The sequence below is a fragment of the Linepithema humile genome, chromosome 1 (assembly GCF_040581485.1).
Source record: "Linepithema humile isolate Giens D197 chromosome 1, Lhum_UNIL_v1.0, whole genome shotgun sequence".
Classification (NCBI taxonomy): domain Eukaryota; kingdom Metazoa; phylum Arthropoda; class Insecta; order Hymenoptera; family Formicidae; genus Linepithema; species Linepithema humile.
In genome coordinates, this window is record NC_090128.1 from 30631907 (window position 1) to 30648540 (window position 16634).

General features: G+C 30.4%; 1 protein-coding gene and 1 non-coding gene across 2 annotated transcripts; one reads left to right on the top strand and one right to left on the bottom strand.

Annotated features, from left to right (window-relative positions):
- Positions 1-11053: 11053 nt before the first annotated feature.
- LOC136997309 (uncharacterized) lies at positions 11054-12805 on the bottom strand. The gene is made up of 4 exons (XM_067347923.1): positions 12632-12805; positions 11618-11783; positions 11438-11540; positions 11054-11346 (listed from the first exon to the last, which is right to left on the bottom strand). Exons 1-4 carry the CDS (start codon positions 12803-12805, stop codon positions 11241-11243), a joined length of 549 nt encoding a protein of 182 aa, XP_067204024.1. The 3' UTR covers positions 11054-11240.
- A 547-nt stretch (positions 12806-13352) lies between these two features.
- Positions 13353-13425, top strand: TRNAA-GGC (transfer RNA alanine (anticodon GGC)). Its single transcript has one exon. It is a non-coding gene; the product is annotated as a tRNA-Ala (tRNA).
- Positions 13426-16634: the final 3209 nt, after the last annotated feature.

Genomic DNA, 16634 nt, shown 5'->3' on the forward strand with positions numbered 1-16634 from the left:
GACGCCTCCTATTCCCCCACTACCGCCCGGCCGCTGGCGGTCGAGCCGCCGATAGCTCTGGCGCAGGAGCGTTTTATATAAGAAATAGGCTCGGTTGTTTTGAGGCACCTCTCAAAAAATAATAATATTTTCTTTGCTACATAAATAATGTTTATTTTCATTAATAATTAAATATATATATTATGTATTAATGAAAATAAATATTATTTATGTAGTGAAGAAAATGTTACGATTTCCTGAGAGATGCCTAAACAATCCAGCCTATTTCTAATATAAAACGCTCCTGAACCAGAGCTATCGGCGGCTCGGCCGCCAGCGGCCGGCCGGTAGTGGGGGGACAGAAGGCGTCGTCTCCAGAATCGGCCCGAAATGTGCAACTAATTCCGAGCGTTGCATTAAGGGGCAATAATTATGAAGCCTGGATATTTCGAGTTAAAACAATATTGACAGAACTCATTGTATAAGATATGATACTCGTTAAATACAGTGATGAAAATTATGATACGTCGAAGCAGAAAGAAGAAGCCAAAAAGAAGGATAATAAATACAAATCTATACTTGTACAATGTATTAATGATACGCAAATAGATATTATTAGAGGTAAAGAAACAGCATATGATATGTGGATAAGTTTACACGAGGTATATGAAAAAAAGAGTTTGTCTAGAAAAATATTTCTTAAAAAAAAATTAATGTCGATGAAAATGAGTGAAGGAGAAAAGTTAGAAGACTTTTTATTAAAATGCGACCGTGTTTTATGTCAGTCAAAATCGTCAGGTATTGATATAAGAGACGAGGATGCTATTTGTACACTGCCTTTCGCATTACCAAAATCATATGAGAGTAGTGTTAACCGTTTTTGAGAACAAAGCAGTCGAGACGTTGGACTTAAAATATGTAAAGGCAAAATTAAGAATAGAGTCTGAGAAGAGAAAGGAAAATAATGGAGATCAAAATGAATTAATAAAAAAAGCTGCATTTATATCTAATATAAAATGTCACAATTGTGTTGAGAGTGGACATATTAAGAAATACTGTAAAAAGACATCCCAAATTTAACCTAGTTATAATAACACTTAAAAAAATACATTCCGGGGAACTAGAGGTAGAAGAGGTGAATGAAAGCAATACGAACCGTGGGAATGCTACTAAGAGAGGTCATCGAGGTTGGAATAATCAATCACATTTTAGACGAACCAACTACAACAAATGAGAAAAGGAGACTATGTCGAAACGGATAAGACTCGCGAAGATAGTATATGTTTTATAAGTAGTAGGAATGATGGCGTAGATACCGTAAGAAATGAGAATATTCTGTTTTTTGTTGATTCGGGATGTACTGATCATTTGGTAAATAATAAGAAATATTTTAGTGACTTTATAACATTAAATGAGCCAATAAGAATAGCAGTTGCTAAGGATAAAAATTATCTAGAAGCGATAGGTATTGGAAATATTAATCTTTATAGTTATGTAAATGGCAACAAAATTAAATGCACGATCAAGAATGTTTTTTAGGTTCTAAATTTGAGGAAAAATCTATTGTCTGTTAAAAAGTTAGAAATGTTCAATATAAAAGTAGTGTTTAAAAAAGGTAAAGTTATGGGATAGAAATAGATTGATTGGCTTGGGCCTCAGAAATAATTTGTATGAAATATGTTTTAAAGTACTGAAAAGTGAATGTTTGAATATTGACAAAGAAGATGAAAAACTTAAGTTATGGCACAAGAGATATGGACATATAGGTTATTCATATTTAAAGAAGTTAATAAATAATGATATAGTTGATGGTATTGAAAAATTAAAGTTAAGTAAAGTAGAATTTTGTGAATCATGCGTAAATGGAAAAATGAGAAAGCTACAATTTGGAACAAGAAAAAAAAGTAAACAAACTGTTCGGAGCACTGGGTCAGACCCTTGAAATCTGATCGGCGATACGTGCCTGTTACTATCCTCCTGACCTCTCCAACTCAGGACGTATATATAACACCAACATTATACATTTTTCAGATTTCTCATCAAATTTACTTCTAAATTGTCCCGGCACATGTGAATACGTCATTGTGCCAAAAACTCTCAAGTTTCTAACATCTGGTTTTCTATCATACCATAATTCAGCAGAAGTAATTGATTCTTGATTTGCGCTTGGACTATGATTTAAGATATACGCCGCTGTTCTTACCGCTTTATTCCAAAAATGTTGTGGTACCTTTGAATCATTTATCATTAATTTTGCTTTTTCCACTAGACTGCGATTATAACGTTCAGCTTTACCATTCTGCTGGGGAGTATATTGTATAATCAACAACAGTGCCGTCTTCTTTACAATAACGTATTATTTCACCTGAAACATACTCTTTGCCATTATCACATTGCAAAACGGCTATTCGTTTATTAAATTTAGTTTGTACCATTTGTATATATTTTCTAAAACAACCCAGGGAGAACAACAGGTCTAAGAAACGTTTAATAGACGTGTAAAAGTGTTAAATATAAAATTGGCTATGTGCTCAAGTTAAACAAATCGCTCTACGGGCTAAAACAATCGTCCAAATGTTGGAACAATAGAATTAATGATTTTTTATTAAGTCTGAATTTTAAAAAATCAAACAATGATTACTGCTTATATTTTAAGAAATATCAAAAGAAAACTGTTTACTTATTACTATATGTTGATGATATAACACTAGCGGATCCAAATTTAAGTTGTATTGATTACTATAAAGACAAATTAACTTAAGAGTTTAATGTGAAAAATAAAGGAAAACTTAAAAATTTTCTTAGATTAAAAATAAAATATGATAAAGTAAAGGGTATGTTAACCAAATTAAATTAACTAAAAACGATATTTGCTATGAGAGTTTTAAAAAGATTTAATTTTGAAAACAGCAAACAGCGTGTAACGCCTATTAAATCTAAATTAAATTTGTAAGAGTGTTTATCAACTCTCGTCGATTCCAGAATCGTGAAAAGAAATAGAGCCGTTCGATGCCTATAAAATAAGCTTTTATTAGTAACATTACTGGATACGATAAACAATCATACAGAATTTTATAACTCCTAACCTATAGAATAAGAATCGAAAGCAATGCTCTTTCCTACACAATACGCGCGTGCCGCGCTCTCACCGTATGACGGCGTAACAGTTTGAATGTGTAGCAGAGCTGCACTTAAAAGGAAATTCTACTCCGAATTTTCTTTTACATCCCCCCACCAAAGGCGGGAAGAAAAACACGATGCTCATGAAGTCATTTATGATCGTCCAGTCCGGTATATGGAAGAAGTTTAGAGATATGATAATAGTTTGACTCTTTTTTTCTGTGTCCGGAGTCTACTTCAAATATAGTGTTCGAAATCTTGCGAACTATCGGAAAAGGCCCAAGTCTAATTTCGTCCAATTTTCCTCTATTTAGTTTAGATCCATTTTCGACATAAACTAGATCGTTAACATTAAAGTTAAAATTTCTTCGGTTTTTATCATACCTTGCCTTGTTGTATTCATGGTTTCTTAAAGAATGTTTATATGCTACTTCTCTGTCTTCCATCAAGTTTCTCGTTGCTGATAATTCCTCTGGGACTACAGAATCCGTTTTTCCAAATAATAAATATTCCGGGCTGAATCCAGTCACTGAATGTTCTGTCCGATTATACTGATCTGTGCATTCTGTTGCTATTTTTGACCAGGCTCGAGACTTCGTTTCATTAATTTTACATCGGATTCGGTTCACCAGAGTTTGATTGAGTCGTTCGTTGAGTCCGTTGGAAAATGGGCAGTTTACCGCAGTAAAAATTAAATTTATGTTCTGGTTTTTTAAATAATTCTTAAATGAGTTTGAGTTGATTCCGCTGTATTGGTCAGTAAGCAGTGTTTTTATTTGATGTTTATCTTGAATTTTTTCCAACAATTTTATGAAATCTTCAGACGTCTGATTTTTTGATGTTAGTATAAAGGCATGTCTAGTGAAGTGATCTATTAGAAGATGTAGGTACCTTTTTGTCGATCTGTTTCCGGCGAATCCTCCAATTGTGTCCAAAGAAACAATTTCGAATGGCTCTCTTGGTGGACCGAGCTTGGATAGAAGACCATATTGCCTGCTTCGGGTTTTGTTTTTGCAGCAGATTTCGCAGCGTTCACATATTTGTTTTGTTATTTTATCTATATTCCACAGATAATAAGAATGTCTTAATTTTTCCATAATCTTGTTCTTACAAATATGTCCGTATTCTTTATGGATTCGTAAAATTAGTTGTTTCCCGAATTCTTCTGAAATTATTATCCGTTTTCTATCTCTATTTAATTTATAAAATATTCCATTTTCGACCAAGATCTTTTTTGAATTTTTTTCTAGGTCTTTATTTGTTGATTGATCCCGTTTTATATGGTCGATAGTAACCAAGTTTACCGTTTTTAAATGTTCTTCTGAATTATCTAAATTAGAGAGAACAGGGTTACGTGAAAGGCAATCTGCTTCTATGTTTCTTTTTCCGGGTTCGTATTTAATTTCAAACTCAAATTGGGACAGAAAGTACATCATGTCCCCTAACTCTTCATCTGTTCTCGATCGAATATTCTGACCTTCAAGTGGTTTATGGTCGGTTACAATCGCAAATTTCTTTCCAATCAGCCAATACTGCCAATATTTAATGGCTTCTTTTATGGCGAGGCATTCTAAAAATATAGCTTTCTTTTTTTTTTGGTATTTATTTAGCTTTTTTGAGAAAAAGGCAACAGGTTTTAATTCACCGTCTGGTTGTTTCTGCTTTAGCACAGCTCCTATCCCTTCTATACTGGCATCCGTGTAGATGACCGTCGGTGCGTTTGAGTCAAAAATCGCTAACATCGGTTGAGAACACAATAAGTCTTTAGCTTTAGTAAATGCTTTTTGGCACTCTTTTGACCAAGTAAATTGAATATTTTTTCTGAGTAAGTTTTGTAGTGGTTCCAATAGTCGTGCCGAGTTTGGTATATATTTATGATAAAAATTTATCTTTCCTAGAAATTGACGAATTTTCTTTCGAGAGTCTGGTATTGGAAATTCTTTAATTGATTTCAAATTATCTTTCAGTGGACGTACAGTATTCTTTGATATTATATGGCCGAGGTACTTTACCTCGTTCTTCGCAAATTTGCATTTGATGAATTTTAATCGGAAACCTTCTTTGCAAATAGCTTTCAATAGTTTTTCCAAATGTTCCATGTGTTCCTCAAAAGATTTAGAAAAAACAAGGATATCGTCAATGTAGTTCATGCAGAAGGTGCTCAGATTATTTCTTCGGATAAGGTTGCTCAGTATACGTTGAAATATTGCAGGCGATGTCTTCAAACCAAAGGGCAGACATTTCCACTGCCAGTGACCATCTTGGGTCACAAATGCAGTCTTGTATTTATCTTTGGCACGTAATGGAATAGCCCAGAAAGCGGAATTTATATCTAATGCAGAGAACCATTCCGAGTCTCGAGTTTTAGTTATAATTTCCTCTATTAAGGGAAAAGGTTGGGGCTCCGAGGTAAGCAATTTGTTTAATTCCCGAAAGTCAATGCACATTCTTGTTTTAGTTTTTTCTTCCCGTTTGTATGCCAGAGTGACGGGGGACGCAAAAGGGGAGCATGATTCTTCAATTAATCCTGCTTTTAATAATTCATTTATCTGGTACTCTATTTCCTTCTGATCTGGTATGGAGCAACGATATGGCTTTTTTGCTACAAATTTGTGTTCCAAAAGTTTTACATGTGCCTCATGATCTTTTACTTGGCCAACATCAAATTTATTTTTGGCAAAGACTGTTTCGTATTTGTTTATCAGATTTTCAATACTTCTTTTTCTTTCTTCGGATAGGTGATCTAGTTTTGCTTCAAATTGCTCCACCGGGATACCCTCATTAAAATTTACTAAATTTTCTTGATTTTCCACCTTGGTTTCAAAATTTTCTATTTTCTTTTCTTCATTTTTCAAATTTCTTTTGTGGTAAATCTTTAGGTCGTAGTCCTGTTTCAGGCTGAAGTTTTTGATTGTGTCGAGACCGAGTAGGATATCATACCCAAAGTTCTCATCTTCAACAACAAAAACCTCCACCATTTTTTCTATCTTGTGAATTCTCATTTTAGCAGATAATCTGCCGGAAAAATCTTTTCTGCCACTGACAGTTTTAAAAGTATTTCTGTCCTCTCGTGTAGTCAGACCCATTTTCTCAATTATCTTCGAATTTAGAAGAGTTATATTCGCCCCTGAATCGTAAATTCCTTGTATCTTGTTGTCATTCAGGAACACTTCTAGCGTGATCAGCGGCAGCAGAATTAGTTTTTTTGGTCGGTTATGGTTTCATTTAACGCATCTTGGACTGCCACGTTATTCGCTGTCTTGATATTCTTCGGTTGTTCCGTCTATTCTTTTTGTTTTACTCTGCATAGTGCCTCGGGATGAAATCTTCCTGGAAAGCCTTTTTTCTCGCAGTATGAACAGGGTTTTCTTTCTGTATTTGTTGTGGCGGGTGATTGTGTTTGATTCTTCTGATCACTGTTCTTAAAAGCATTTGCGTGAACGGATATTTTCCTTTTTTGTACCAAACTCTCTCGTTTCCGCAACTCTGTTAGCAAATCCTCCATTGATGCAATCTTTGTTTTTTCTATTCTATCTTGTACCATTATTGGTAAGTCTGTTACGATTAAGTCAATTAGTATGTCTACTGGGAAATTATTTCGAATATTGACTAGTAGGTTTTCTTTTCGTAAAGCGTAATCCACCAAACTGCCGCCTATATAACGAAAAGAATATGCCTCTCTATGTTTTCGCCAGCCTGTTTCGCGAAAACTATCTAGGATTACTTTCCTCCATGTCTCAAATTCTACATCTAAACCTATTGTGACTATTTTTGACGAGAACCAATCCTTAGCTGTCCCATCTAAAAATAAACGTAATATAAAAATCTTATCCTCATCTGATATAACTTGACATCGCGCGCATTCTTTTTCAAACGTTTTAAACCAGCTTTCAATTGGAAAGTTTTTTCCATCGAAATTCTCTAGTACAAAGTCCTCGCGTATTTTCCTTAAATTTTTCTTCGGTGTTAATTCTGGCTGTGTTCCTTTTTGTGTAGCAGATACTATTTGTTGTAGTAGCGTAGGTATGTCTTCTTCCTTTCCTTTCCTCGTCGTTTTTAATTCGTATTGAGGTGTTGTCGTTTCTTGTAAATAAACTCCTTTATACATTGCATCTCCGTCATCGTCGATATATTTTTTTGCTATCTCCGGTGGTAATGAAAGTGTAAATGTACGATACGCTCCACGAGTCTTAATCGATGCTGTAACGGTCTTTACTTTCTGTATTGCACAAATCTCAGGATGGTTGCTTAGATTTTGTAATTCTACTGGCATTTCATAGTAACACTCAGACCCAACTGGTTGAAGCCATTTCATCTTGTATACAGTCGTTTTCTTGTCTGTTGATTCCTCAGCGTTCACATAGAAGCGGAGTTTCGTATACTCCATCATCTTTCGTTTGTTATTAAGTCTAAGCTTTCGATTTGTAAGAGTGTTTATCAACTCTCGTCGATTCCAGAATCGTGAAAAGAAATAGAGCCGTTCGATGCCTATAAAATAAGCTTTTATTAGTAACATTACTGGATACGATAAACAATCATACAGAATTTTATAACTCCTAACCTATAAAATAAGAATCGAAAGCAATGCTCTTTCCTACACAATACGCGCGTGCCGCGGTCTCACCGTATGACGGCGTAACAGTTTGAATGTGTAGCAGAGCTGCACTTAAAAGGAAATTCTACTCCGAATTTTCTTTTACAAATTTTACTGGCATTGAAAGTGATAAAACTACAGATAAACAAGTGAAAGAATTAATAGGCTGCTTAATGTATTTAATGTTCGGTTCACGTCCAGATTTAAGTTTTGCCGTACACTACTTTAGTAGATATCAAGATAAATATCCGAATGCCGTGTGGCAACATCTCAAAAGAATATTAAGATATTTCACAGGGACAAAGAGCATTAAGATATTTCACAGAGACTAAGTTTAGTTTATATTAGAGAAAAAGAGAAGCATCCACTAGTGTGTTATGTAGATGCAAATTAGGGAGGAGATGTACATGATCGAAAATCAGTGTCTGGATACTTAATTAAAGTGTTTGGTAGTATAGTATCTTGGACCAATAAGAAACAAACTTGTATTGCATTATCAACGACTGAAGCTAAACTTATAGCGTTATGTAATTCAGTTGTGGATAGACTTTAGTTTAAAAGGTTGATATTAGATTTCAGTATAAAGACTCATAATATTACAATATTTGAGGACAATCAAGCATGTATCTTCTTAGTTAAGAATCCGGAAAATAATCGAAGAGTTAAACATATAGATCTGAAATATAAGTTTGTATATAAGAACTTTAAAAATAGAACTATACATTTGGAGTATATTAATGGTAAAGATCAACAAGCAGATATTAACTAAAAGCTTAACAAGTGTTTTATTTTGTAAGAATCGTAAATGTTTAAGTTTAGATAGTTAAAGACGGTATATTATGAAGCATTATAAATTATCAGCAGATTAGTAATCATTATTTTAAGTTGAACAATGCTATTTTAAGTAAGTTGTGTTATTTTGTGAAATGTTACTTTAAATCTTAAGTTGATTTTAGAGAATAACATTAAGAAAGGGTGTTAAGAATAATGTCATTCCATTGCTATGTTTTATGTTTTCTATGACTCTAGATCCGTTTTTGTTTTTCTCCCTAGTTATGTTGTTGGATATAGAAAAAGAAAACGGCGTGCAAGTATGTAAAAGTATTTTATAAATTTGATTCAAATATACTTATTTTGCTCAAGCACGACACGTACAGTTTGTTTAACTGCATCATAGAGAAATAATCCTCATATATATTTAAGAATTTTAGTGCTGCTTAAATTTATATAACGGCCACAATTTTTCAATTTAAAAAATTTTTTTCTTTACTAAGGGCATACTAAATAATTTTATATAAAAAAATTAAATAAGGCGTCCTTTTTTCATGCATATGTATTTTAAGTATAACAATTATTATCACATGTATTTGCATCCGCACTCATTCTCCAATTATACTAACAATTGTATTAAATTATTATATGCAACTCTATTAATGTGTTACTTCCATATCTAAAATTATGATTAACGATTATGATGATGAATTATGAATTATGATAAATGATGATATCGCAAACTGAACATCATACAAGCATTGATAGCATTAAATGAGTAATCCAAAAATTTTTACATAAGCGTAATATTAAAATAATAAAATGGCGCAATTTTATAGATACTTCTAATACTTTAGAGAATTAATACATTACTTATACATTTGCTTACACGATACTCTGAATGTGTTCAAGTTTTAGTTTTATATAGCGTCATTACTGCAATTTATACTTTTAATCAGAAATAATTATAAATTTAGAATACAATAAATTTCTAATTTGCTCAAACGTTTTAACTTCTACAATTATATTTCGACTTAATAATTAAAAGATATGTCATTATAATATTTAGTTTTTACAGATTTTCGACAGCTGCAAACATTGAAGAAATCTTGTATGATTATTGAATTCAACTCACAGACGTTAGTTTCTGATTATGTTTTAAAAAAAGGAATAAAAAATTATTAATAGAATAGTCAAGTGATATAATTAGCATTTGTTTTAAATATTTTTCAATTGTATAATACTATTGTTGAAGAACACGTCAATAATAGTACCTCTGAGGTGATGTGAAAATCTATTGTCCCATATTTATTATCTTGTTGCATTTGTAATATGGACATTCCCGAGGCTGAGTATCGCGCACCTTAGTTACGCGTGTGTTAGCGCGTTTGGCGACTCGTTGCTAACATGCGAACGATAAGGAGGGGACAGGAGGCGTCAATCAGAAAATCGAGCCGAAAGTTGCAACTAATTACCATCTCTGCTATAAATAATATTACTATTATTAAAACATTAATTAAAAATTTACAAATTTTACAGCCGTATTGTATATTTTTAACTTTTAATGTTAAAATTCAATTCGATTGCAACTCAATAATATGAAATTTATAAGGAGCGTAAAGAGCCACAATGCTAGTTCTTCGTGCGAAGGTTATAGTATATTCGTTTAAAATTGTTTACATCAAACGTTTCTGCTTGCCATTGGGTTTTCTTCAGTGTACAATATAAGAATTAATAAAAAAATAAGGTTCGCTCGCGATGATTACATAAAATAAGAGATGTGGAAGACGTATTTGCAATTCTTTTTCAACCAAATTGTTGTTCGATAATAAAATAGATAGAATTGTATTAATTTCATGTTGGAGAAGCGCTCGCCCAAGTAGAAGGAACAAGGTGGAAAAGTAAAGACCAGATAGTCTTTACATGTTGAACGTTAATATATTAGTGAATTATATAAACACTAGTGAATTATATGAACACTACCCATATAGCAAAAACATATTTTTTAAACATTTTAAAAACATTTTTTACAATGATAAAAAAATGTTTAAAAAATGTTAAAATTAATGAGATAGATCCTTTTTTTTTTTTCATTTAAAAAATATTTATTTTAACATTTAATAAACGAATTTTATATGTTAAAAAATGTTTTTTAAATATTGAAATAACGCATTTTAAACATGAAATAAACGTTTTGTATATATTAAAATAACATATGTTTTAAACATTAAATAAATTTTTATATATATTAAAAAAAATGTTTTTAAATGTAAAATTGACGTATTTTATGTGTGTTAAAAAATGTTTAATTTAATGTTAAAAACTTTTTTTAATTTGTCGTTATTTGTCTAACAATAATTATATTTTTATAAAATCTTCTTATAAAACAGCGATATCTGCAGTTCATCAAGTCCCGACGAGAAATATTGTGTACAAAATACTAGTATAATAATTATAAATAAAAAAATATTAAATGAATAAGTAGGTTGAAATATTTAAATAGTAAAAAAAGAGTAATAATACATAATAATATGTCAAATGTTTTATTTATATCTTATGCTTTTAATATGTTAACTGCACATACATTTTTCAAACTATATACTTTAAACAAACGAAATTTTTTTAAACTACTATAATTATAAGAAAATTAACATTATTAGTAATCTTTAGAACAATTTTTAATTTATGTAAAAACGTAATCTTTTCAGATAATCACATTTTAAGCAAACCAAATTTTTTTTAAATAAGTAAAATCTGAAGAAAAAACAATAATTCGTTAATTATCGGTTTTTGAAGCATCACTACTGGCAACACTGGTTTCCTCACCACTGCTTATATCAGGTTCTTTCTCATTCTCCTTCTCATTACTAGTATTATTACGTCTATAACGATAAAAAAGACAAATACATATATAATATATAATAAATGGGAATAATCGATTACGTATACAATAAAAACAATTTTAGTACTCACTTATTTTTCTTCTCTAAGCGAAAGCTGGCTTGAGCCAACCATGGTCCGGCTTTTCTACCGAATATACTTTCCGTCATTTTCGGAAATGTTTTGATCATTGTTTCTATAAATAAATCAATATTCCATAAAAACGTTATGTATATTAAAAATGCATGTTATTTTAAAATAATGTTAATTTACCTATCATTAGTTTGCTAATTCGTCGTCCTTGCAATTTTTGTTTGACTCCTCGCTGACCCTTCCAATTAAATAAGCTAGCCGCATTATCATTAAATACTATTCGTAACATGGAGTTGACTCTTTTTTGAATGCTGTCACCCTCAGCTGTTATATGCAGAGCCTCAATCTAAATGGAAATTGATTGAAATTATGTGAAATTGTATAAAAATATATGGGATTTTTCACGCTAAAACGGACAACATATTTACCATAGAGGTCTTTGACTTTTTTATATTTTAAAGGCTGAAAGTATATTATGCCTAACATTTTCTTCGCAATTTTATCATCAAAATTCCAAAATTTCACAAAAAAATAAAAACTTGTATTTTTAAAATTTTTACTTTATTTTTTTTGTTTATTCACTATCGAAACTAAATTCTCCAAAAGTTCTTTAAAAATTAACAAGGTTTTATTATTATTATACTTTATATTGTTTAAAAGATAAAATTGTTTTTTTTTTAATGTATAGAAAATTGTTTTGGTAAAAATGGAGAAAAAATTGAAATAAAACGTTTGGAAAAAATGTCTTGTTTAAAAGCGTAGATTTTTGTACAATTGGCCCAGAAAAATGTTATAAACCACCACGCGCACATGTAAATATTAAAAACATATTGTCATAAAATATAAAAACGGCTTAAGCAAAATTTCATAATTTATGTGAGTATTTTATCTATATTAATTTTAAGTTTTTTTTTTTTATTTATCTTTACCAGCCCTTTATCTTAGTTAAAATTGAAGTAAATTTTTATTCTGTAACAATCATTTACTTTGTTTGTAATTGATTTATTTACTTTGTTTTATATCAATTTATAATATAAATTAAATGAACTTTAGATGAATTTTTATATGCATTTTTGAATGCTTTTATTCCAATAAAACTTGATAGAATGGATCTATCTAAATAATATAATCTAAATAATAATATAATAAATATAAAGAGATAAGTATAGAACATACTAATAAAGAAAATCTTACCAATTGAGAACGGAAAGTAGCATCATGTTTTATCTTTTTTTCAATTGCCTTAAGTTCGTCCATTGTCGAGAGTGGAAAATCACTTAACAAACTTATAGTATTTGTTGTATTAGACTTTTCCGACAAAGGTTTTGTTGATTCTAACTCCATAAAACTATCAATAGTTCGGTCCATTTTTTTCAACGTTATCTTACATGACGATAATTCATCTGATGGGAAAAATAAAACGGCTCTTATAATCTTAAATTCGTAAGAAAATATTTAAAGAAATGTGAAGGAATTATGTGAAGGAAATGGAATGAACTACACACATCAAGATTCGCTTAAAATATTGTAAAAAAAATATATTCATTTATATAACATATAAATAAGATATTCTACACCAAAATGGACATTGGCCATCGAGATCTCTGACTTCTTTTTTATATTTTGAGGATTGACAAAATTTCGAAATTTTGATGAAAAAAATCTGAAAGATTTAAAACACATATAATGGAAGGCTCCATATGTTTAACAAACGATAAATAATGAAAATGGCGATATAAGAGCCGTTGCAGGATGTTAGTGCTAAATTTTTAATTTTTCTTAAAGAAATTATTAAATTAGTCTACAAGAGACAGTTAAAATTGTACACCGATCTCAATTCGAGATACTTAAAGTGTACGAAATTTTAAAGTACATTGTTCTCATATATCGAGAAACTTTAATGTTAGAAGCGTGGGGTCTGAGTAGTTTAATGGTCAGAACATTCGCCCGGCAAGCGAAAGACCCGGGTTCAATTCCCGGCTTAGCCACTCGCGCCCTGATATTTTTTCTCTCTTCCTTTCTTTACAATAATTCCTATACGTACATTAAAGTTTCTCGATATATGAGAACAATGTACTTTAAAATTTCGTACACTTTAAGTATCTCGAATTGAGATCGGTGTACAATTTTAACTGTCTCTTGTAGACTAATTTAATAATTTCTTTAAGAAAAATTAAAAATTTAGCACTAACATCCTGCAACGGCTCTTATATCGCCATTTTCATTATTTATCATCTGAAAGATTGTTAAGCGTTTTTTAAATTTTAATATTGTTTTAGTTTATTTACTAGGTAAAGCTAAATTTTGAAAAAATAAAAAAGATTCTATTTTTTATTTGCACTACAGTTAAAAAAAAATTGGCAAAATTTTTATTTACCTAATAATTTTGAAAAAGCGACTTTTTTACAATCTGCCCAAAAGCTAAAATTTTGAAAAAAATTAAATTTTTTATATATCTTACAGACACATTATGTCAGTAATTATACATATACTGTATTTTTATAGAATATAATGATGATATATAAAACTAAAGTTATAAGCATTTTTTTAATATTTCGTAAATTTTCAAACAAAAAAAGTTGCTCAAAAACTCTAGAAAAAATCAACACTTTCTTATTGTGATAGCAGTCATTAAAAAAATTACTTTATACATATATATAATGATGGTTATCATAATGTCATTCTGGACAATATTTTTTTTGTAAATTTACCAAAAACTAAAATTTTATGAGCACTGTAAATATTTAAAGCAAATTGTAAAAACTTCTTACTTTTCTTTAAATATTGTGTTTTTACGTCAAAATTTGAAATTTTAATTAAAAAAATTAAAATTTTGTTTTTAGGTATTTCTTAAAATATGATTTCATATTCTCTGAAATTTAAAATAAAATTGGAGACATCGATGGTAAATTTATCCGTTTTTGAATAGAATATCAATGTCACAATAACGTGATGAAATAAAAAAAAAACAACATTTATTCAAAATGTTTTTCCGAAGAATAGGTAGTATCAATAATAATAAAAAATTAGACAAAATTTCAAGGTATAAAAAATAACAAAAGAAGCTAACTTGGATGCAGACAAATTTGGTTGCAAAAGTAGATAAATAAAATATCTAAAATATAAACTTACTGTTGAAAAAGCATACTGCATCTGCGAGCGATTCTAGTGTAATCTTTCCGTCACTCCCATAGGCACATTTATGCATCATTTTTGAAGGCATCTTACATCCCTGGTGGCTTGAATAAGGTGCATTTCGATTGCGATGATCAGCAGTATGAGAAAGATGAGTAATAATTTCCATAGGTCTGTTTAGAGAATCAGGACGATTTTCTATGCACTGAAGTTGCCGCACTTTATCATTATTAGATACATGGGAGAGAAAATCTGTTTTCTTCGATAGAGAGAGCTGCTTAACGACATCTGTTTCCTTTAAATTAATCATTTTCAATTTATCGTGTTTTGGAAGAACGGAATTTGATCGTTTTGGGCGTTGATTCTCCTTATTTTGATTAAAATCTAATTCTGGTATGCTTGGGATCAGTTTTGGATACGTAAGCAGTATGTTAGTGTTTTTTTGTTTTTTCTCTAATGTACAATCAGCATCTGTAGTAACATCAGCAATATTAGCGAAATCATCGAATCGTTTATTTAGCTTTTTCATTCTTTTGCCCTTTCCTTTTTCATCTAAATCTGAATGTATATTCAAATTTGGATTTTTTGAAACTTTAACGAGCATTTTCATACCCTTATTGTAGTCTTCTGCAACAGCATAAATTTAAAATAATGAAATTTGAAATTGATATAAATTATTATTATAAGAGTTGTAATGAATCTGCATGTACATACCAATGCCTTCTTGAATCATTTTCATCGAAAAACATTTCCATTTTGTATCTACTGCTACGCACTTCTTCGCTAACTTCTCAATTGTTGCTTTATGCTGGTGCATGGGATACCAACATAGCGCATTCGTACTTGAAATCCACAGTGTTGGAACAAGGTCTATAAATCCTTCGAGGTCATCTTCTGTGTCTGACTCAAATTCCACAATGGCCCAACTTTTTTTTCCATCATAGCTTTTTTTGGATGCTTCTTGATTACTTTTCATATCATTGTCAAGTTTTGAAGAATTATTTTCTGTTTGCGTCGGTTCATTCATTGTGCCTCAAAGTTTCTTTCTATTAATTTCTGTAAATCACACATTAATATTTTTGATATTTTATTATTTATTAAAAGTTTGTATTAATAATATGTAATTTTTAACAATAAATTATTGATGTCATTTATAATTCGTGGCATATTGACTTTCATAAAATACATAAATTAACAGCCAATTTGATTAAAAATATTTTTTACGTATCTCGATGCGACTACTTTTCGCTGAGTTATTCTACTTTAAAAAAACATATTTTTTTCTTCAAGTTTGAATAGTCGAAAATGATCTAGATACATAAAACAGTATTTCAAAGATTCACTGTATTTTCTTTTATATTTTATTATTTGCCTGCATCTTCGCATATTGGAACATTTATATTACAATTTTTCATGCACTCACTTTGTATATAACTAAATTACTTTACCTGATATGTTTACTTTTATGAAGACATATTCCCATAAAATTGAATCGAGTCCGTAGACAAAAAATAAATGATAATAGAAAAGAAATAAAAAATGAAAAAATTGAGACGAAGAACAAATAGAAAATAGAACGGAAAAAGAAATAGAAAATGAAAAAATTGAGACAGAAAACAAAGAAACCTAGTACGTAATCCTATGCAATTGAAGTGTCACAGTGTAAAATCGATAATACGATTTTAGCAGATTTGTATGGCAACTGTACGTATTTAATTGTAATCTGCGACAATGGCCATATCTTCAGATTAGATAACTGTGTAACTTTAAATATACCAGCTCGAGAACTTTCGATAGGTACCTTATAAAAGTCACATTTGTTAATAAATTCCCTACCGATGACAACTGGAACTTGTAAATGATCAGAAAAAGCTATATTTTCCACTTAAATAATTACACCGTCGGCAGTGCCACAGATATTATCCGGAACATAATTTTTTATTTTGAATAAAGAAAGAGCACAACCACGATACTGACGTTTGCAACCTGATAATACTGGACCGGTATTATGTGGAGAAAAGTTTTGGGAATTCATCATTATTTTCGGAGATTTGCATTGGAT

Coding starts and splice junctions, on each gene's coding strand:
- LOC136997309 (XM_067347923.1), bottom strand. CDS start 12,805: ATGGACCGAACTATTGATAGTTTTATGGAGTTAGAATCAACAAAACCT. Junction 11,784..12,631: donor CTACTTTCCGTTCTCAATTG/GTAAGATTTTCT, acceptor ATTTCCATTTAG/ATTGAGGCTCTGCATATAAC. Junction 11,347..11,437: donor CGCTTAGAGAAGAAAAATAA/GTGAGTACTAAA, acceptor TTATCGTTATAG/ACGTAATAATACTAGTAATG.